This window comes from Mizuhopecten yessoensis, unplaced genomic scaffold (assembly GCF_002113885.1).
Source record: "Mizuhopecten yessoensis strain PY_sf001 unplaced genomic scaffold, ASM211388v2 scaffold4805, whole genome shotgun sequence".
In the NCBI taxonomy this organism is placed as follows: Eukaryota; Metazoa; Mollusca; class Bivalvia; order Pectinida; family Pectinidae; genus Mizuhopecten; species Mizuhopecten yessoensis.
In genome coordinates, this window is record NW_018405730.1 from 1,047,803 (window position 1) to 1,071,863 (window position 24,061).

Below are 24,061 nucleotides of genomic sequence, written 5' to 3' on the forward strand. Positions count from 1 at the left end.
AGCACAAAAGCCCATAACTGTTTTATTATATGCTTCAACAATAAAATAAAACAAAATAAAATTCAAGGTTCTGATTTTTGTACGCGAGCCTCCGTGTAAAATTTAGCCAAGTTTGAATTCAACAGTTTAACATCGTAGCTTTCGAAGACGTCGTCTAGGTTCTTTTTCTTAAGATAAGCATGGAGGACATGCACTGCGTGTTCAATGGCCTTTTTATGTTAACAGTATCTTTATCCTTGAATAGTTTTGGTAATTTTCTGATGTAACGGAGGAGAAACGTTTGCCAGCAGCCATCTTCTAATGTTGTCTGACAGATCACGTTCCGGTCTAACTGCGCATGCGCTATGACAGGTTCCGGGGTATTTCCATATAGGCTATATTTAGAAATCGATATTCACCGGATAACCAGTCTACATGAGTTTTTGAGGACTGGTCACGTGTACATGATCCGACCAATGTGATTGCGAGAAATGTTCATGCATATAATAAATCCTCTTATGGAAGTAGTCAAATGTTAGGGAAAAGTTGACAAAATCAAAAGACGACAGATGACACACCATGGCATAAGTTGACCGACAATGTGTGCCAGTTGAACTGGAAATTGTCAGTTAATAAAAGTAATCTGATTGTTTAATTTCTGGTTGGGTAATTATTTTCTCTACATATCCGAATGTTTCTGGTTGGGTAATTATTTTCTCTACATATCTGAATTGAATTCCAAGAAGATAAACCTTGTAACTCATTCTCATGTCAACTTGTAATCTTGGTAATCCGTTTTCATCCTGACAGATATCTTTTTCTCATGACAACTTGTTCTCATCATAACTAGATAATCTTGATAACTCATTCTCGAGACAACTTCAGATAATCCTGATATCTTATCCTCACAACAAATGCAGATAATCTTATATATAAATCCTGTCATATGCAATGTTTTGACATCTTACCACTGCCAAAAGCTATTAAAGTTCTGGGTTTTCCCCCTTCAAATTCCACAATAAACCTGACTTAATTAAATGAAAATTTCAATTTGCAAAAAGAATATCATGTTTAAATCTCTGGTTTTAAGATGGTCTGACAATTTACGTATTACAAATATTCCTGATCATGTTGAATTCACACTGGAGATAACACTGATGAGAAAATTTCCGAAAATTGAGTCTCCCCCTTTTAAAGTCTGTTATTAGATGTAACACTGACTTTTTCATCTATTTTTTATACAGCATATTCCAAATTAATCATGGAGTAAGACGTGGGAAACCATACTTCAGTAACCCCATCAACCATCAAATAGACTGTAGTAATATAAGAAACAGTAAATAATATCACACTACACCCAGTCAAGTGCTTCCCTTCTGCCCTATCAATTCTGCAACGGCCCTATCAGATTTATGTGCCAACTAAATCGGCTTCACATACTGTCGTAATAATCAGCTACTCCACACAACAGGACCACTTACACAAATGGACCAATCACAAGGCTGAACGAATTCCATGGCTAACCACACACCATGCTGTATATGTATACTACTGATCCAGTCTGCAATTGACCAATAATTTGTTCTGTCCCGCACACTGAACATTGCACATAAATACGTGTGAATTGATAGTCTACCAAGAAGTTATCAATCAGTAAACCAAATCTTTGAGTGACCATGCTCTCCTAGGTGGACACGTTTAGCACATGCAATGACTTGCTCTGTGCAATTGTTTTGCGACGACACTGATATAGTGTTCATCAATAACACATCAGCTGTTCTGATCAAGTTTATCCTGATCAGCAGCTTATGCCTGAGTTTAACTTGTGGCGTGATCCTCAGTGAAACTTTGTCATGCTCTGTAAAACTTGAAAACTGACACTGGTTTACGTTCAAGTGTTATCCTTGTTCGTGAGATTGTTCTGTAGTTTGTGTTGAGATAACTGTTGTGAACTCTCAGCACTTGCTGTTGCTATGGATGATGTGGTTGCCATGGCGATGCTAGATAGGTTTCCGATAGAATGAGAAATGTTGTATGGAGGTTGTGAGGTCTGTATCTGTAGAAATGATGAAACAGGAAAAGTTAAAATCAAACTCCTCTTGTATAATATCACCAGTGGGTACTCTTATGTAACTGAGTAAGAAGTTTTATAATCATTACACTAGCTACATTGTAAATACAACACATGGGTCATATACGATGTCAATCTTCCTTATACAAACTAAATACAGTATATACAGAAAATTACTTTATGGATTTAACAAATATTGAGAAATTCTGGATTATGCTTTACTCATTTTGAACCCGTATAACATTACTTCCAGTTTAGAGGTGTTCAAGTTTTAACCTAGGAGAGGGATGGGAGGCACTCATTTTAAGATGAATTAGATTAAATATACAGTAATCCTCCCAATTCAAGCAGTAAGGACTAATTAAAACAGTTTTACAATAAAACATTGCACCACTGATGAGGATTGCAACTTACGGTATGATTGGGTATGCCGACAGGAACTGTCAGAGCTGAGGATGAGAGTGCTGCTGGGTTGATTTGAGCTGTAAATACGAAACGATGAGGTCTGAATTCACAAAAACATATTATGTTCATATGTTACAGAATATAAACAGAAATGGTAGAAAATAGCTACAAAACAGAAAACAAACTTTCTACGACTTCTAGACTATTATCAACTTGTTATCAATCTTTACCTATGGGCGAGTTACAGATAAATAATGTCTTTTATAGGCGAGTCATAATTTAACTTGACTTCACCTTTGATAGGTGAGTTATTAATACACTTTACCTGTAATAGGTGAGCTATAAATAATCTTTACCTGTAATAGGAGAATTACAAATAAACCTTACCTGTGACAGGTGAGTTACAATTAACATTTGGACTATGATTAGAACTGCTTCTCCCACATTGTTCCTAAAATAAAAGAGAACAAATTTTAAATTATAATGTATTTCTTTTGAAAGTTGCAGTATTTCCAAATTAAACAGAACTGTCCTAAGGAGACTTGACAACGTCAATGATCAAAACGGCTCCTCCTTCTTTGTTCCTTAAAGGAGAACAATTTAAGTTATATTGCATTTTTTTCGAAAAGTTCAGAATTTCCATATTAAACTAGAACAGTCCTAAGGAGACTAAACAGTCCCACAGTAGAGCCTGCTCTGTTCAAATTAAACTAATTATATATAAAACAGTCCTAAGGAGACTAAACAGTCCCACAGTAGAGCCTGCTCTGTTCAAACTAAACTAAAACTGTCCTGAGGTGACTAAACAGTCCCACAGTAGAGCCTGCTCTGTTCAAATTAAACCAAAACTGTCCTGAGGTGACTAAACAGTCCCACATTAGAACCTGCTCTGTTCAAATGTAACTAAAACTGTCCTGAAGTGACTAAACAGTCCCACATTAGAGCATGCTCTGTTCAAATTAAACTAATTATATACAAGAGGCCCAATGGGCCTGCATCGCTCACCTGTTATTAATCTAACACTTAAAATCTTAAGATTTCATAAGAACTTATTAAAAGATTTAAACATATGACGCATCTGACCTTGATTGTCGAACAAGGACATTAGGTTGAAAGTGGATCAAGGTCATTCATTTGAACAAACTTGATAGTCCTTCATCCCAGCATGCTACAGGCCCAATATCAGTACCCTGGGCCTTTTGGTTATTGAGAAGAAGTTGTATGAAGATTTTACGACATTTGACCCATGTGACCTTGAAAGTTGGTCAAGGTCATTCATTTGAACTAACTTGGTAATCCTTCATCCCAGCATGCTACAGGCCGAATTTCAGTACCCTGGCCCTTTTGCTTATTGAGAAGAAGTCGCTTGAAGATTTTACAACATTTGACCCCTTTGACCTTGAAAGTTGGTCAAGGTCATTTATTTGAACAAACTTGGTAGCCCTTCATCCCAGCATGCTACAGGCCTAATATCAGTACCCTGGGCCTTTTGCTTATTGAGAAGTTGTTTGAAGATTTTAACATATTTCAACCCCTTTGACCTTGAAAGTTGGTCAAGGTCATTTATTTGAACAAACTTGGTAGCCCTTCATCCCAGCATGCTACAGGCCAAATATCAGTACACTGGGCCTTTTGCTTATTGAGAAGTTGTTTGAAGATTTTAACATATTTCAACCCCTTTGACCTTGAAAGTTGGTCAAGGTCATTTATTTGAACAAACTTGGTAGCCCTTCATCCCAGCATGCTACAGGCCAAATATCAGTACACTGGGCCTTTTGGTTATTGAGAAGAATTTGTTTGAAGATTTAAGACATCTGACCCCAGTGACCTTGAAAGTGGGTCAAGGTCATTTATTTGAACAAACTTGGTAGCCCTTCATCCCAGTTTGCTACCGGCCCAATATCAGTACCCTGGGCCATTTGGTTATTAAGAAGAAGTTGTTTGAAGATTTTAAAGACATCTGACACCAGTGACCTTGAAAGTGGGTCAAGGTCATTCATTTGAACAAACTTGGTAGCCCTTGATCCCAGCATGCTACTGGCCAAATATCATCTTCCTAGGCCTTTTGGTTACCGAAAAGAAGTTGTTTAAAGCAAAAAGTTGACGCCGGACAGATGGACGCCGCACCATAACATAAGGTAATAAAACAGTCCCAAGGAGACTAAACAGTCCCACAGTAGAGCCTGCTATTTTAAATGTAACTAAAACTGTCCTGAGGTGACTAAACAGTCCCACAGTAGAGACTGCTCTGTTCAAATTAAACTAATTATATATAAAACAGTCCTAAGGAGAAAAAATTAAACTAAAACTGTGACCTAACAGTCCCACAGTATAGTCAATATAGTAAAGTTGTGAGGCAATCACTGTTTGTCAACACATGATCTGAATTATTTGCTACTTGTTTACATTTGAGAACATGTTATAAATATTACCTTAATACATATAAGAATAAAGATTCATACAATTCAGACTAGTTTGACTCATTTAACTTCAATAATTATAGGCATGCATGTTCTAATTACTGTGAATATGGTGCAAAATATTTCCTGGTAGATGCACTTTATAGGTAGTCAGGATATATATTTTGTGTTGAGTGTTGGAGTACATTTCAGGCTTACCTGTGAGGTCCTGGGACTGTGCTGGCTAGTGTCTAGAGAGGCAGTATTGATGTTGTTTGTTGAGAGTACATTTCAGGCTTACCTGTGAGATCCTGGGGCTCATGTCTAGAGAGGCAGTATTGATGTTGTTTGTTGGGAGTACATTTCAGGCTTACCTGTGAGATCCTGGGACTGTGCTGGCTCATGTCTAGAAAGGCAGTATTGATGCTGAGTGTTGGGAGTACATTTCAGGCTTACCTGTGAGATCCTGGGACTGTGCTGGCTCGTGTCAAGACAGGCAGTATTGATGTTGTTTGTTGGGAGTACATTTCAGGCTTACCTGTGAGACCCTGGGACTGTGCTGGCTCGCGTCTAGAGTACATTTCAGGCTTACCTGTGAGATCCTGGGACTGTGCTGGCTCGTGTCTAGAGAGGCAGTATTGAGTTGAGTGTTGAGTACATTTCAGGCTTACCTGCAGTGAGATCCTGGGACCGTGCTGGCTAGTGTCTAGAGATTTCAGGCTTACCTGTGAGATGCTGGGACTGTGCTGGCTCGTGTCTAGAGAGGCAGGATTGATGTTGTTTGTTGGAGTACATTTCAGAGTTACCTGTGAGATCCTGGGACTGTGGTGGCTAGCGTCTAGAGAGGCAGTATCGATGTTGAGGGTTTGAGTACATTTCAGGCTTACCTGTGAGATCATGGGACTGTGCTGGCTAGTGTGGTAGAGATTTCAGGCTTACCTGGGAGATCCTGGGACCGGCTGGCTCGTGTCTAGAGGGGCAGTATTGATGTTGTTTGTTGGAGGACATTTAAGAGATACCTGTAAGATCCTGGGACTGTGCTGGCTAGTGCCTAGAGATTTCAGGCTTACCTGTGAGATCCTGGGACTGTGCTGGCTAGTGTGGTAGAGATTTCAGGCTTACCTGTGAGATCCTGGGACTGTGCTGGCTAGCGTCTAGAGAGGCAGTATCGATGTTGAGTGTTTGAGTACATTTCAGGCTTACCTGTGAGATCCTGGGACTGTGCTGGCTAGTGTCTAGAGATTTTCGGCTTACCTGTGAGATCCTGGGACTGTGGTGGCTAGCGTCTAGAGAGGCAGTATCGATGTTGAGTGTTTGAGTACATTTCAGGCTTACCTGTGAGATCCTGGGACTGTGCTGGCTAGCGTCTAGAGAGGCAGTATTGATGTTGTTTGTTGGAGTACATTTCAGAGTTACCTGTGAGATCCTGGGACTGTGCTGGCTAGTGTCTAGAGATTTTCGGCTTACATGTGAGATCCTGGGACTGTGCTGGCTCGTGTCTAAAGAGGCAGTATTGATGTTGTTTGTTGGAGTATATTTCAGGCTACCTGTGAGATCCTGGGACTGTGCTGGCTAGAGTCTAGAGATTTCAGGCTTACCTGTGAGATCCTGGGACTGTGCTGGCTAGTGTCTAGAGAGGCAGTATTGATGTTGTTTGTTGGAGTACATTTCAGGCTTACCTGTGAGATCCTGGGACTGTGCTGGCTAGTGTCTAGAGAGGCAGTATTGATGTTGTTTGTTGGAGTACATTTCAGGCTTACCTGTGAGATCCTGGGACTGTGCTGGCTAGTGTCTAGAGAGGCAGTATTGATGTTGTTTGTTGGAGTACATTTCAGGCTTACCTGTGAGATCCTGGGACTGTGCTGGCTAGTGTCTAGAGATTTCAGGCTTACCTGTGAGATCCTGGGACTGTGCTGGCTCGTGTCTAGAGAGGCAGTATTGATGTTGTTTGTTGGAGTACATTTCAGGCTTACCTGTGAGATCCTGGGACTGTGCTGGCTAGTGTCTAGAGAGGCAGTATTGATGTTGTTTGTTGGAGTACATTTCAGGCTTACCTGTGAGATCCTGGGACTGTGCTGGCTAGTGTCTAGAGAGGCAGTATTGATGTTGTTTGTTGGAGTACATTTCAGGCTTACCTGTGAGATCCTGGGACTGTGCTGGCTAGTGTCTAGAGAGGCAGTATTGATGTTGTTTGTTGGAGTACATTTCAGGCTTACCTGTGAGATCCTGGGACTGTGCTGGCTAGTGTCTAGAGAGGCAGTATTGATGTTGTTTGTTGGAGTACATTTCAGGCTTACCTGTGAGATCCTGGGACTGTGCTGGCTAGTGTCTAGAGAGGCAGTATTGATGTTGTTTGTTGGAGTACATTTCAGGCTTACCTGTGAGATCCTGGGACTGTGCTGGCTAGTGTCTAGAGAGGCAGTATTGATGTTGTTTGTTGGAGTACATTTCAGGCTTACCTGTGAGATCCTGGGACTGTGCTGGCTAGTGTCTAGAGATTTCAGGCTTACCTGTGAGATCCTGGGACTGTGCTGGCTAGTGTCTAGAGAGGCAGTATTGATGTTGTTTGTTGGAGTACATTTCAGGCTTATCTGTGAGATCCTGGGACTGTGCTGGCTAGTGTCTAGAGATTTCAGGCTTACCTGTGAGATCCTGGGACTGTGCTGGCTAGTGTCTAGAGATTTCAGGCTTACCTGTGAGATCCTGGGACTGTGCTGGCTCGTGTCTAGAGAGGCAGTATTGATGTTGTTTGTTGGAGTATATTTCAGGCTTACCTGTGAGATTCTGGGGCTGTGCTGGCTAGTGTCTAGAGATTTCAGGCTTACCTGCGAGATCCTGGGACTGTGCTGGCTAGGGTCTAGAGAGGCAGTATTGATGTTGAGTGTTGGAGGACATTTCAGGCTTACCTGTGAGATCCTGGGACTGTACTGGCTAGTGTCTAGAGAGGCAGTATTGATGTTGTTTGTTGGAGTACATTTCATGCTTACCTGTGAGATCCTGGGACTGTTCTGGCTAGCGTCTAGAGAGGCAGTCTTACCTGTGAGATCCTGGGACTGTGCTGGCTAGCGTCTAGAGATTTCAGGCTTACCTGTGAGATCCTGGGACTGTGCTGCCTAGTGTCTAGAGATTTCAGGCTTACCTGTGAGATCCTGGGACTGTGCTGGCTCGTGTCTTGAGAGGCAGTATTGATGTTGGTTGTTGGAGTATATTTCAGGCTTACCTGTGAGATTCTGGGGCTGTGCTGGCTAGTGTCTAGAGATTTCACGCTTACCTGCGAGATCCTGGGACTGTGCTGGCTAGGGTCTAGAGAGGCAGTATTGATGTTGAGTGTTGGAGTACATTTCAGGCTTACCTGTGAGATCCTGGGACTGTGCTGGCTCGCGTCTAGAGAGGCAGTATTGATGTTGTTTGTTGGAGGATATTTCAGGCTTACCTGTGAGATTCTGGGGCTGTGCTGGCTAGTGTCTAGAGATTTCAGGCTTACCTGCGAGATCCTGGGACTGTGCTGGCTAGCGTCTAGAGAGGCAGGATTGATGTTGTTTATTGGAGTACATTTCAGGCTTACCTGTGAGATCCTGGGACTGCTGGCTAGTGTCTAGAGAGGCAGTATTGATGTTGTTTGTTGGAGTACATTTCAGGCTTACCTGTGAGATCCTGGGACTGTTCTGGCTAGCGTCTAGAGAGGCAGTATTGATGTTGTTTATTGGAGTACATTTCAGGCTTACCTGTGAGATCCTGGGACTGTGCTGCCTAGTGTCTAGAGATTTCAGGCTTACCTGTGAGATCCTGGGACTGCTGGCTAGTGTCTAGAGATTTCAGGCTTACCTGTGAGATCCTGGGACTGCTGGCTAGTGTCTAGAGATTTCAGGCTTACCTGTGAGATCCTGGGACTGTTCTGGCTAGCGTCTAGAGAGGTAGTATTGATGTTGTTTGTTGGAGGACATTTCAGGCTTACCTGTGAGATCCTGGGACTGGGCTGGCTCGTGTCTAGAGAGGCAGTATTGATGTTGTTTGTTGGAGTACATTTCAGGCTTACCTGTGAGATCCTGGGACAGTGCTGGCTAGCGTCTAGAGAGGTAGTATTGATGTTGTTTGTTGGAGTACATTTCAGGCTTACCTGTGAAATCCTGGGACTGTGCTGGCTAGTGTCTAGAGAGGCAGTATTGATGTTGTTTGTTGGGGTACATTTCAGGCTTACCTGTGAGATCCTGGGACTGTGCTGGCTAGCGTCTAGAGAGGCAGTATTGATGTTGTTTGTCGGGGTGTAGGATAGACAAAGACGTGCATTCACTGCCAGTAGGTGGTCGCGTCGAGATGTCAGGCTCTGAATGTGGTCCTCTAAACGTTTGTTTTCTGATCTTAACTGATGAAGACAGCTCAAAAGGGAGGCAACTGAAGATGAAACAGGATGTATCATGAAATTATTTGAATTGTGAGTCATTATAGAGAACTGCGAGCCATTTCCTACAGATGCCTATGCATTTTATTATCCTGACAATGGTAGTTACTCCCAACAATTATAACAAATGCATACAAATACAAATAAAACTTGACTCTGTATTTCATATTACTAACTCAGTGTTTACCGTTTCAAATGTTGCCCCTACCATCTAAGTAACTATTCACAGATGGGAATTTGACCTTGGGATACTGACTCGACCTGTGCTTGCTTTTAGAGTGTTGTCGATGCTGCATTATTGACAATTCAGAGATGACCTTGACCCGGAGATGCTAACTTGATCTAGTTACTGTGACCTTGACCCGGAGATGCTAACTTGATCTACTTACTGTCAAAGTGTTGTCCTTGCTGCATGAGGAACTGAGATCCCTGCTCCCACTGTCGCTCGAGTAGCTGATCCAGACTCGTTGGGAAATCACTGTCGTAAAACAACAAAGTATCATTAAAGTAACATCAGGTAACAGGTTGTCTACATGACAAACACAGGATCATCATTAGCCTTTACAAAAGTGGAGTCCCAAGCAGGTAATATTATCACATAGTGGTGTGAATGTAAGACTTCATTATGAAATATTTTGGAGTGCCTTGCAATTTTATGTCTTTAATATGATAATGGATATATATATATAGGAATGGTGTAAACTATTGAATCTTGCATGCAAAGTAGACAACAGAAACCCTTTGTTAAAGTAAAGTTACTTTGAAACCATTTAGTGTTTAAATGAATTTCAACTTTGGGGGCAAGGAATCACTTTCTGTAATTTTCACCACCCACATTTTATTCCTTAGGCAAAATCAACAAATGTCGATAATCATTTTAGACACACACCACCCATATATTATCAATTATATGGAGGACATCTAACAGTGTCTTCAGTACGCCCAAATATATTTCACGAGTGTGGCTAATGCACACTCTGGAAAGATATCAAAACATTAGCCATTCTCATGAAATATATTTGGTATTACTGAAAACACTGTTAGATATTCTGTTTATTACAAATTTTTTTGCAAAAACTTTCTCCGCAAGGCCAAGCAACACATCAAGCTGGCAATACTTCACTGGTAAAAATGTAATGAAAGTGCTTCCCCTATCCCCACCCGGATATTTTCATATCTTCAAAGTTTTCTATACATGAAGGATTGACCTAGAATAATTTAGAACATCAAGAATTTTTTTTATACACTTTTGCATCATAAACCAGTATTGTCTCCTTTTGAGAACTCATATTAGTTCTGCCTTAACAACATTTAAAATGTCTTGTTTCGACAGTGAAGTGGTGACACTTTCCCGTTGTCTTGTTTAGACGGTGAAGTGGCGACACTTACCGGTTGTCTTGTTTAGACGGTGAAGCGGCAACACTTACCCGTTGTCTTGTTTAGACGGTGAAGCGGTGACTTACCTGGTGTCTTGTTTAGACAGTGAAGCGGCGACACTTACCCGTTGTCTTGTTTAGACGGTGAAGTGGTGACACTTACCTGTTGTCTTGTCTAGACATGAAGCGGTGACACTTGCCCATTGTCTTGTTTAGACGGTGAAGTGGTGACACTTACCCGTTGTCTTGTTTAGACGGTGAAGCGGCGACACTTACCCGTTGTCTTGTTTAGACGGTGAAGCGGTGACACTTACCTGGTGTCTTGTTTAGACGGTGAAGCAGCGACACTTACTCGTTGTCTTGTTTAGGCAGTGAGGTGACACTTACCGGGTGTCTTGTTTAGACGGTGAAGCAGCGACACTTACCCGTTGTCTTGTTTAGACGGTGAAGCGGCGACACTTACCCGTTGTCTTGTTTAGACGGTGAAGCGGTGACACTTACCTGGTGTCTTGTTTAGACGGTGAAGCAGCGACACTTACCCGTTGTCTTGTTTAGACAGTGAAGTGGTGACACTTACCCGTTGTCTTGTTTTGACTGTGAAGCGGTGACACTTACCCATTGTCTTGTTTAGACGGTGAAGTTGTGAGACTTGGAAACATTTTTGGCACTCCTGTTAACTCGTTACTGCCATCCATTTCTAAAGGTCAAAGGTGAAATAGGTAAATATTTGTGCTGTCATAGGTACGTTAGTCAACAGAACAGAACAAGTGGTTCTATGTACTTTTAGGTTAAATTTGTATAACAAGAGGGCCAAGGGCCTTATCTGTCACCTGAGTGATATCATAGGTACTGGTAGCTTTATTTTATTGTTTAGATGTGATGTGGAAATCAGCATGTAAACTAAGTGAAATACAATATTTGTCATGTCATCAAAGGATGGGGCATGAATCCCAATTTTACAATGTAATACCCTCATTCACTAAAGATGATTCTGACTAAGTTTGAGTAATTTTCTGCTGAAAATGGAAAAAAATAATCCCAAAAGTGTTATTTCCCTATATAAACTAAACTTTACCCCCTCCCCAAGGGAGAACGGATAGCTTGAGAAGAAGATTTTTGAAATATTGGTTAATTTTCCCTTTGGGGCCCCGCCCTGGCCCAAGGGGCTGGGGTAGGAATCTCAATTTTACAATTCAAAACCATCTTCCTCCAAGGATAGTTCTCATCAAGTAAGAATAATTTCCTATAGAAAATTGTCAAAATATACCCAAAAGTGTTGTTTCCCTATATAAACTATAGTAAACTTTACCCACTCCTCAAGGGAGAATGGATAGCTCTAGGGTCCTGAAATTTACAATTTTAATAAAGCTCTTGATGATCTTTCCATCCATGCAGAGAGAATGACTGTAGTACCTCTGAGTCTGGAGACGAAGATTTTTGAAATATTGGTTAATTTTCCCTTTGGGGCCCCACCCTGGCCCCAGGGATTGGGGTAGGAATCCCAATTTTACAATTTTGTAGCCTCATCTACCAAGGATATTTATGACCAAGTTTGAAAAAAATTCCATCCCCTGGTTCTTGAGAAGTTGAAAATGTAAAAAGTTTACACACAACGGATGGAAAGTGATCAGAATAGGTCACTTGAGCAAAGCTCAGGTGACCTAAAAACATGATTTTTGGAGTAACAAATAATCCACCTTAATATGATCTCCCCTTCAGATAATTAATTCTAATCAATGTATATGTAGTTCCCAACCCTGTATAAACTAGAACAAGGACACAAACAATTGTTAAATAACACTAATGTATAAATACTGCCATCCTTACCTGGACTCACAGCATTCATATTGTCTGTTGAATAAAACAAAACATTATTAACTCATGCCATATGATCAAGAAGAATACATAAAATAAACAAAAAACATATAAATTGTAGACGTCTCAGAATTTATTTGAAATCATTTACTGTTGAAACATTTCTAAGTAGGACAGACAGTCATTTGTTATCTCTCTTTCACCTCATAACTTCTAAAATGTAACCTTGAGGAACCCCCACCTACAATGTATATAAAGTAGTACATACCTGGAGATGGAAACATGAAGACCACAGTTAGTTAGATATTTTGTACACAAGTTTTTTGTATAACATTTTGACCACAAAAATCTAATCAGATGTAGAAGTTGATGCTACCATACTATGGTGTAATTATCAACTGAATCTGATGAGGGGTTTGTGAAATATTAGTACAGGCAACAAGCCCTGAGCAAAAGCAAAGAGGTAGAATTAAATGGAACTTATGTGTGAATAAGAAAATGAACGACTTATGAGGAGTCTTGTATTAATAACTTTTAATTCTGCTAAGTGTCTTGGACTACTTACTTGTCGGCCCAAAAGATGATGACAAAGACAGTGGACTTGGGGCACTGAGACTTTGAAAATATGGACTTCCTCCAAATGTAGCAAAACTATTCATCCTGAAAAATCAGAACATTTTCAGTAATAAATGCTCATATAAATAACTCATATATATATACCAGTGAAAATTTGGAGAATAAATTGCCTCAAAAATGATTTTTTTTCTCAGCCAAAATTGTTCCAATTATTTTAGAACCTTGATTCTGACCTAAGGGAATCCCCTTTGCACATTACCATAAAAGAGTGCTTGGTTATTAATAATCTGACCTCTTACGGAACTTTAATCTGACAACTTTGACCTTGAATCTTTGATGAACTGACTAAAAATTTGAACTTAAACCTTCACATCATTGACTACTTTTTTGACCCTGAATTTCTGGTGCGAACAACACCTTCCTCCAACGTGATGTAGGTTAACCTTGACCATGATCTGTTAAATGTTGACATACATACATACCCTGCCAGTCCAGCTACTGTATTACTAATGGTTCCATCCCCTTTCCATTTTGCCTTCTTTGTTCCTGGAGGCGATGACTCCTTCACATTTTGTGACCCTGATTTGACCTTTTTTGAACCTGATGACCCCTGTCCTTGCTTCAATCTCTTTACCTTTTTATCTCCTTTCTCCAGTGACCTGTCAGATTAATTTTTTGTAGGTGACATATTGTGTCAAAAAGAATGTAGTACTGATCAAGATTTTAACTGAAAGTTACCAAATACTTGCTTTACAAACTAAATGTTATTAATTTGGTATTGAAATTTAATCAAGGATTTTGTTGGCAAACATGCGATATATGCACATACACATTTTTATATACACGTCAAAATTTTAAATATCTTTATAATTAGTGTCTGCATTGATAATGCTGTCCCCGTATATTGAATTCTATTAAGCAGTAAGTGTTAATGACCCTAGATGTTTCACAAATGTATCTTATATCACTTCTTTGATCCAAATTATTGTCTGGTGGGGTCAGCTGTTCTTATCAAATCCTGACATCACCAAAATAACCTATTTATATAATTATAACCTTACACTGACCTTGACCTAGAGCGTTTACCATCCATGACATCGGAGTCTTCATCCTCTTCTGTCGCGGAGTCATCCAGGGAATGTTGTCTCGACACTGATGTCACCCCACCCACAAAGTTCTCCAGAACACCCGAAAATGATGTAGCCGGAGCCCCTAAGGAGCTAGTTGCTGCACTTGTTGAACCCATCATACTAGAGTCATTGGAATTTGGGGCCATGAATTTGGGCTCTGCTACCAGAGGGAGCTTTGGATCACCGTTGTGGGTTAGATCCAAGATTGCAGTGTCCTGCTCGTCCATAGACGGAGATTCTGTGGAACTGACTGCAGACGAGTCTGACATCCCTATGCCACTACTGTGTGACAATGGGGGTGTATTGATCTCCCGTTCCTTAAGTACGTCAACACCACCTGGTGGTACTGTGGAGTAGGCACTGGAAATCTGGGAACGAGACTCGCGTTGCTGGGCGAACAGTTCTGAGGACGTATACTTGGCCTCTGCTTTATTTCCCTTCTGTAAAATAAAATTGTAAGATACTAATAAAACCTTGGACTTATCCCTTAGTTAGAACACAAATCAAAGTGTTCCTGAAAGCATCCTTTACAATAAGAGGCAAATGCTCCCAGCAGCAAGGAAGGTTTTGACTTCAAAACTGCACAGAAAGGTTCAAGTTTATATCTAATGTCAAAAGAAGAAAAGAAGAGATTTACTGAAATCTGATAATGAACAGGTACATTTTGGAAGACTCTGACATTTTAAATTCTACAATTGAAATTAAATAAAATCAAAAATGTGAAAAAAAATTCTCTTGACATGCATATCCAAACCTGATTTCACCACAATCCTTTTCAGTCCCATTCCCTATTGAAAATGTACTAGTTTCACAAAAAAAAATATCACAATAAGAAAAAAATACTTAAATGCTTTTGAATATTGTTGAAGTATGAAGGACTGTGTTAGCCTGTCCCAGTACCTTGAAATTCTTGTTGGAATTGATGTTTTTCTCCGGTGAATTGTCCGGAGTAGCATTGTCTGCTGGTATGGGTTTAAACGCAGGGATGATTTTGATATTTGCATCTTTTTTCTGAAAAACAAAATCAATAACTTATAATTAAGGATTGAAGGTATGTCAAGATTGCAGTTACAGCCAATATGAATGCAATATTGGCTGTAACCGCAATCTGACAGACGTTTAATTGTTATTTTTACATTTCCTCATACGACCTGTCTTTTATAAATTAGTCAGATGCGCTTAATTTATATTTCCTGCTGCTGCAAAAACTCACTGGTCCAATTCTACGAATAGCTGCAGACGGCCATTATCGGACCAAAACCTTCCCAAACAACAGTCGCCATTAAAAAATGTAACCTGGCGACAACTGTTAAATGAAGTTAAATGCTCTAATTATATGTGTAGAACATTCTCATACAAAAGTAAGAACTTCCCTTCCTATTCTGGACGTCTTCATTGTCAAAACCCGTCAAAATGCGAATTGTATTAACCAAATGACAACAACAAGATGGCGGCTATCGTATTGGTGGGAGTGGTTGCTAACACTGACGTCACGGAATCCATGGTCATGTGACCAGATAATCGGACTGTACATAGTTACTGTCCAGTAACTACAGGCTGACTTTCCATAGAGTTATTGGAAAATGGGAAGGGAATATGTAAATATTGTTATTTAAATGCAATGTTTTCTGTTGAAGTATTGAAGTATTCACAGCCTAAAATAATCTATTCAGCATTCATATATATATTACATAAACTAACATTTAGTTAACTTTTGTTCTTGCTGATTACTGTATTTTACCAATAATAATCCAACATTATTTTTCTGTCATAAAAGTCCGGATTTGATCTAGCTTTCTGAATTGACTGCCATTTATTTAAGATAATTTGATAATGCAGCTTTAGCCTCAAAATTCCAAACTCCCACAGAATTTTTCTCAGTTTGTTACACAGGACTGACTTTGATTTCTGCATATGGAAAGCAGTGCTCAAGATAAAGACAAATATTTATCTTGTATATATAAATACTTAAGACTGTTCATCAAACCAGAGAGCCAGAGACTTAAGCTAGGTAAAGCTTAAGAAAATTGGAATCATCCCTGTCAAATGAGATTAAAATTATATTGAAATTCTACTTTATTTATTTTTTGAAATTTCCAAATATTTGAATAGAGCTCATATAAAGCTATTCCTACAAAAATTTGTGGATCCATCCATCAAGCCCCCATTGTAACTTTTATACATACCAGTTTTTTGTAGTGATAAGCACAGTATCCACAATACTTGACATTGTCTCCGTAGTTACCAGCTTCCTCACATAGCAACCCGTGGGCTTGAGCACTGGAGTAATAATCGTAAATTACAGGAGTGAGAAACAATATCATCCATTCTAATGCCTCTTACAATTTCAATATTTGCATATAAAAATCTATGATGCCTTTATTTTGATAGCATCAATATGTTTCTGATATTTCAAAAGCAACGATACCTTTTCAGTTTTACATTTTCAATCATATTTACTTTTTTTAATGTTCAATTAAAATGTAGGTTATAAACTCAAATTCCTGTAATGTACAAGTTTGAATCTAGCTAGAGTTGTTAATATATAGGAGTATTTGGTAACTAAGGACTGTTGTACTCACCATGTGACATGGAAGTTCTGTTTACATCCATTTTTGTTACACTGCATACATGCTCCCTGGGTAGCCTTGCTGCTTCGCTCATGTTCTTCACAGATGTAGCATGTCTGTCAGATAAAATACACTGTTAATAAGCTACTATAGAAACCTTAGGGAAGTAAATTAGCAAGTTAGAGTTTCTTGGGTCTTTGTTACAAAGACATTCTATAGTCAGTCTAGAATTAAGGAGTGACCGGTCTTATACTATTTCACTAAATAGGTTCTCATTGTTAGTTTATAGTAACCCTCCCAAGTTTCTAACAAACCACATACTGTGTTGATCATTGGGTGTCAGATGGGTTTCTTTCTTTTTTGAAAAAAAATCCCAAGAAAGTTTGCCTTGAAAAGTCCCTAAACCGTTAACCTTGTCGAGCCCCTAGAGAGTTTATCTAGTTGAACCCAAATAAGTGTATCTTGTCGAACTCCTAGAAGATTTCGTTGCTGAACCCCTAGAAAAGTGACCTCATTCAACCCTAGAACACTTCCCTTGATCAAGTCTTTCAAAGCTGACTTTCTGAGAACTTTATATCAAACTGACCTTGTGAAATCTCTCTGGTGGCACATTCTTCAGTACAATAGGCTCCATGGTCTGCACATTGGCAAACCAGGCCTCGGGTATAAACAGCGCACAAACAACGTGGCACCAACTCACTGTAACGTCAACAACAGGAGAAAACTAGCCAAATGTGGCTTTGGAAGGTCATAAATGTGAAGTTTTTGAGATCAGATCAATAGATGTGACCACAAGACTTTGATTCCCTAATCAGTATATATCACAATTATCAGTCTAGTCTAATCAGGATTTATTTTTGTATCATATCAAAACAGGTAAACCTGTACAAATTACATATAGACTGTACTTAAAATTCACATCATTTATCATTTTTTTCCAATACAGACATTTTATCATACACTGAACACTTCCATTGAACAGTGTGTATACAAATGTAATACACCTGTGTACATTAAACATTGAACAGTGTGTATACAAATGTAGTACACATGTGTACATTAAACATTGAACAGTGTGTATACAAATGTAATACACCTGTGTACATTAAACATTGAACAGTGTGTATACAAATGTAATACACCTGTGTACATTAAACATTGAACAGTGTGTATACAAATGTAATACACCTGTGTACATTAAACATTGAACAGTGTGTATACAAATGTAATACACCTGTGTACATTAAACATTGAACAGTGTGTATACAAATGTAATACACCTGTGTACATTAAACATTGAACAGTGTGTATACAAATGTAATACACCTGTGTACATTAAACATTGAACAGTGTGTATACAAATGTAATACACCTGTGTACATTAAACATTGAACAGTGTGTATACAAATGTAATACACCTGTGTACATTAAACATTGAACAGTGTGTATACAAATGTAATACACCTGTGTACATTAAACATTGAACAGTGTGTATACAAATGTAATACACCTGTGTACATTAAACATTGAACAGTGTGTATACAAATGTAATACACCTGTGTACATTAAACATTGAACAGTGTGTATACAAATGTAATACACCTGTGTACATTAAACATTGAACAGTGTGTATACAAATGTAATACACCTGTGTACATTAAACATTGAACAGTGTGTATACAAATGTAATACACCTGTGTACATTAAACATTGAACAGTGTGTATACAAATGTAATACACCTGTGTACATTAAACATTGAACAGTGTGTATACAAATGTAATACACCTGTGTACATTAAACATTGAACAGTGTGTATACAAATGTAATACACCTGTGTACATTAAACATTGAACAGTGTGTATACAAATGTAATACACCTGTGTACATTAAACATTGAACAGTGTGTATACAAATGTAATACACCTGTGTACATTAAACATTGAATAGTGTGTATACAAATGTAGTACACCTGTGTACATTAAACATTGAACAGTGTGTATACAAATGTAATACACCTGTGTACATTAAACATTGAATAGTGTGTATACAAATGTAGTACACCTGTGTACATTAAACATTGAATACTATGCACATACCACCAGTGTCTGTTCTTTTTAGTGCACCATCCTTCTGGGGGCAAAGTTCACATCTCTACAACACAAACACAAATACAGTATTAACAGACCATGTACTACTAATCACCAGATCTACATAGAAACATAAGCAGCTTACAAGATAAATGCTGCATCCTCATGATCTGGAATCAGAAGTTCTTTTCTGTTTTTTTCATTTTTTTACACTGATATCCTGCAAACCAAGTGTTGAAGCTAAACACTATTTCCAAAAATAACAGCTGTTAATATAAATAAGCACCCCAAACTGAGCCTACACCTCAAAGCTGACACCATGAAGATCGATCTCATCTACTACACACACAGGTACATACACTGTATACAGGTATAAATGGTATGGACTTCAAAGTATACATTATTATGAAAGTCCACACTATTTGATGTTATGTAAACTAAAAATTGAGTTTCAAATCATGGAATGGCTTATTAGCAATGTGCAGACTTTCCATACCAAAAACAAAATCCCCAAGTCTTAAATTGAAGGATCCCTGTGTTACTAAAGGAAAACTGCAAGAGACTTAGCTTCCATGTTAGTTTTTAAACAAATTCACGACATACATTAAACTCCTCTCACTTTTGTTGTTGGTATGACTGTGTGATGGGTATAATTGTACTATATACATGTTACTATAATGTACCCTTGACCAAGCTTAAGTCATTAAGCTCATTTGGTTGGAGTGGCAGCATTATGATTGCAGGTCTAGGGTTAAATTCTAGTAGTATAGCCCCCGTTACTTTTTTTCTTTCTTAAATAAATGCTCTGTTATTACTTAGGTAGGTTTTCTTTTCAGAAGTGATCTATCAAAGTTATTATCTTGCTGGAAAAAAACAGTCTTAAAAGTTTAATAAACTTTTGGCACAGGGATCCTTCTGTTTCATTCAAGTTTTCAAAAGATGATGACAGAAAATCTTTAAAAATAAAGAATTACTGTACATAATCCTTGGGAGATTGTAAAACCTCCTCTCACATAAATAAGACGTTATTGGAATAAATTATACATTTTACATGACTAGACAATCTACGATGTAGCATGCATAGTTAGTCCAGTCCTGTCACCCATAGGCCTCAGTCTATAACTGATATCATAAACAGTCCAGTCCTGTCACCCATAGGCCTCAGTCTATAACTGATATCATAAACAGTCCAGTCCTGTCACCCATAGGCCTCAGCAGTGTTCTCCCCAGGCTGTTTTTTTGCAGCATAGCACCGGTACCATGCTCCTTTAATTTCTTGCCATGTTGCTATCCTAGATCTTCTCTGCTATATATTCTTGGTAAATCTAAAGTTACAATGCTGCTTTGATTTTACACAGAGTGCTGCTTTAACAGAAATATTGAAATACCATGCTTCTTTCAAAACATCTGGGGAGAACACTGCTCAGTCTATAACTGATATCATAAACAGTAAGTGTATAATATAAACACTACATGTATTTGCTGATCATTCTGATTGTCACCAACACTAATTTTGTCTCTGTTGATCTACTGTCTAGGACATGAATCTTACAGAATCATGTACAGCCTTGTTTGATGGAGATTAGTAAAGGAACTTGAATACATATCAAGACAATATTACTTCTACATCTCCGTCATACTGAGGTGACTGAATCTACTATATACATAGCTAGCTATTTGAAGAAATGCTGGAACAAGCTAAAGGTAAAAGCGATTTTAATTAATTTCAATTTAGATCATTAATGAATTTGCAGAAAACCTGCAAAAATCTAATTGTACTGAAATTGGATATTTCTAATATGCAAGCACATTCAATTTCGGTAAAGGTTGGGTTGACTTGTTTATAGTCTTGTTAACTAATGCAGTAATTACTGGCAGGCCAGCAACAGAAAATCAAAATGTATAATCATGAATGTCTCAATTCTGCATGATACATATTAGAAATTATAGAATGCAGAACTACATATGTTTGCAGATGTATTATTTTGCACATAAAATATATTTACTGTAAGTATTTGTGATATCATGATCAACTATCAGAGGTTTTCGCAACACAAAATTGAGAGTAAAATTTCTATTTATCACTGAACTCATTCTCCCCTGAAGACACATTTGAACTCCTCCAATTCAAAGGTTGGGTTAGTTTATTAGGAAATTTCAGGGGTGAATGAGTTAATTCAGTATTTTGAAAATAGTATTTATTACTAAATAAATAGCCAATTATATAGTAATAAATTGTTAAAATTTCATAGAAAACATGCTTTTAAAAATCTCTGATACGGAACATGGAGTGCTCAGGCAGTGTTAGGTTGCAAATAAAACTTACTGAAGGTTCTGGAGTACTATTTCTGTTGCTACCCTGCTAGATAAAAAATGGACAGGTTCATGAATCAAAAACAGTATTTACATTCAATATAAGCAATTTGAGTATTTCTCAGTTGCAAAGACATGAAGCAGTGATAAATGTGATAAATCTTACATACGAGTCCTGAGTCCTATACTCATAGAATTTTGACGGGACTTGCAGCATTTCTGGAAATACTTAAATCTAACATTGTCGGACCCATTGTTTTTAGCAAAACAGTTGAAAATGACCCATGTAAATACAATGTAGATTGATCACTGCATGAAGGTATTTTTATCCTCGTTATCCCTTGTTTCCAGCAACAATAAATTCCCTATCTCCCTCATTCAAACAATGATGATCCAAAGTTCAAATCGCTGCAGTAATCTGAACATCTTGTATATCAGGAATGTGTAACTACACAGGGAAAAAAATACAAATACGCTGCTTTTATCATGAATGGAACACAAATATCTAAACCGAAGGATTTGAAACAATTGTTCCCATGATTTATCTAATAATATATCACCAAACAAATAAGATCCACACTGAAACAGCATCGAAGCATTGTCAACAGAGTCAATGCTCACATAGTTCCAGACAAACCGAAACTCAAAATGTTGTAAACGTGCTTCCGGTTGATCACAAAATGGCTGCTTACCACTCGAGCTGTCCGTTCTTGAGACTCGCATTTCCTGCAGAACCAAGGTCCTGTCGGCACATGAACGATCCCGTAACATGCTGCAAATAAAGGAGAAAATGATCTTCAACTATGTTGAATAAAATCGCAAAAAAAACTCATCCCTGAAAGGTGCACACATGTGGAGGGAAAACCACAGAAGTGGCAACGAACCTTGGTGTACGGCGACATTACAACCAGTTCCATCACAATAAACGAGTGGGTTTTCAGCCCATCCGCGTTCGTCGGAGCATACGCAACATCCCCCAACCATCTCCTTCATATTGGCGAGCTCCAAATTCTAAAAAGCCCCTCAAAATCACATAATGTTTGCATCTTAACTATTCATCCTCCATAACCTTTTCCGGTTATTAAGGTTATTACACATGCGCACACAATGACGTAATGAATTGTGGGATATGTTGTTGAACAAAACCAAAACACAACCACGTGCTTTCCCGAAAACGTAATATTTTGTCACATATAATATGCGTAGAGAACAGTTCTCTTCTTTTTCCGCTTTAAAATTTTATGACCAACGGAAATCCATAAATTAAAACAATTAAATGTAAACGTACAGCTAAAATTGAAAATAAAACTTTAATGGCATTCGACTTTTATCATTTTCGTAGAGTCCTTTTACGATTTTTAACTGTTGTATTTCCGCCAAGACTGTAATTACAGACTTGGATATCAAAGCCAGTGCTACATGCACAATATAGATCATCATGATCTGTTTCTGATCACGATAAGGTTTAAAGTTTATTGAAAAAATATATGAAAAACACAAATTCTTTCGAAGACGGCTTCTTTTATTCATATAAGTAGATCTACTACTGAGTCTAATGAAATCTTTTACCAGAAGCATGAAATGATAATGTCTCAGGTAAAAGACACCGACAGAAAAACAGAAAAAATACCACAATTAAGGATGTATACATAATTATATATATTCATGTATTAAAGTTATTTCTTATATGCATTTTTGGAAAAAGGAGTTAATGGCATAGTAGAATATGCAATAATATATGTCCGTGTGTCCGTTTTTTCCCCTATGATCGGTCAAAGATACCAATTTAACATAATTTGTGATTTTTGAGTTTAGTTGATATACGTTTAGTTTTAACTATTTGCAGGACAAATTCATTCATTATCTTCCAAGTGTGTTATTAGATATCTATGAATGTTTGCAGAATTGATGATACTCGTCCTGCTATTTAATTATCAAAGTAAAATTTCTTAATCTTATTATTTTAATTCAGAAAAGCGATTTAAGTTACCCCTACCCCTTATTTTAAATAAAACAGCCACACAAATGGGGGTCTGTGTGCTTCTTTTTTTGTCCCATGATCATATGTGTTATTTCTTTTTTTTACCTTTTTCGGGGACAACAATTTAGGTGCTTTAGTTACATCATATTGAACATAATCAAGGTTTACTGTAAAAAAGAACTTGCTACAATTAAAAATGGCGACTCAATTACGATTTTACGACGAGAAATCAGGAAAAGAGATAGACTACTTCAATTATTCAGATCACACTGTTCCCCAAAAAAAATAGCCAACTTTCGGAAACAACGTAATCATGTAAATAATCTTCAAAAGCTAACAAAAGAATTTTGTATGCAGATATAAAATGGCAGTTTAGATCAATACTCCGATTAGAACCCTAAAAACTTTTGGAAAATTGTCCGCAAATTAATAAAAACTTCCGATAACGTCAATAGTATATCTCCTCTTAGAAATGAAACTGGAAACCTAGAAATAGCAAACGACATTGAAGCTAATATTCTGAATGATTACTTTGTTTCCATTTCTACAATTGACGATACAAACATTGACGTACCGACGGTAGAACTTGTGACAAACTCTACTTTATCTGACATACCTCTCAACACTAATGACAATATAGACATTCTCAAATCTTTAAATGTTAGTTAAGCTGTTGGAAATGACACAATTAGCCATCATCTGTTGAAAAATACAGCAACCTCGGTAGCTCTCCCTCTATCTCTTATATTTAAATCTTCTCTGGAGACTGGTGTCTTTCCTAGCCAATGGAAACAAGCCTTTAGAGATGACTTCATTTTAAAAGGGGGATACACAAGATTCTGCTAATTATAGACCGATTGCTTTATTAAGTACAGTTGGGAAAGTCTTTGAACGGCTAGTATAGTAAAATATTTAAATAACTGTTTATTAGATAATTCATTAATATATAAACATCAATC

The 24,061-nt window shown here is 38.0% G+C and overlaps 1 protein-coding gene across 3 annotated transcripts; it reads right to left on the minus strand.

The window, feature by feature from the left end:
* Positions 1 to 139: 139 nt before the first annotated feature.
* On the minus strand, positions 140 to 22,207 carry LOC110449730 (uncharacterized protein F54F2.2-like). 3 transcript variants are annotated; one of them, XM_021496782.1, is made up of 18 exons: positions 22,006 to 22,207; positions 21,814 to 21,893; positions 21,135 to 21,167; positions 18,818 to 18,872; positions 17,307 to 17,419; positions 16,733 to 16,836; positions 16,337 to 16,430; positions 15,051 to 15,161; positions 14,088 to 14,590; positions 13,503 to 13,679; positions 13,010 to 13,104; positions 12,457 to 12,480; positions 11,245 to 11,326; positions 9,643 to 9,731; positions 9,053 to 9,246; positions 2,843 to 2,906; positions 2,465 to 2,532; positions 140 to 2,035 (listed from the first exon to the last, which is right to left on the minus strand). In XM_021496782.1, exons 1-18 carry the CDS (start codon positions 22,112 to 22,114, stop codon positions 1,871 to 1,873), a joined length of 2,160 nt encoding a protein of 719 aa, XP_021352457.1. In that variant the 5' UTR covers positions 22,115 to 22,207; the 3' UTR covers positions 140 to 1,870. The 3 variants fall into 3 exon arrangements, with proteins under 3 accessions (XP_021352457.1, XP_021352456.1, XP_021352458.1); XM_021496781.1 differs by having other exon boundaries at positions 21,135 to 21,170; XM_021496783.1 differs by lacking the exon at positions 21,135 to 21,167.
* Positions 22,208 to 24,061: the final 1,854 nt, after the last annotated feature.

Coding starts and splice junctions, on each gene's coding strand:
- LOC110449730 (XM_021496781.1), bottom strand. CDS start 22,114: ATGAAGGAGATGGTTGGGGGATGTTGCGTATGCTCCGACGAACGCGGA. Junction 17,420..18,817: donor AAAAAGAACAGACACTGGTG/GTATGTGCATAG, acceptor TTGACGTTACAG/TGAGTTGGTGCCACGTTGTT. Junction 13,105..13,502: donor ACAGTAGCTGGACTGGCAGG/GTATGTATGTAT, acceptor CTGATTTTTCAG/GATGAATAGTTTTGCTACAT.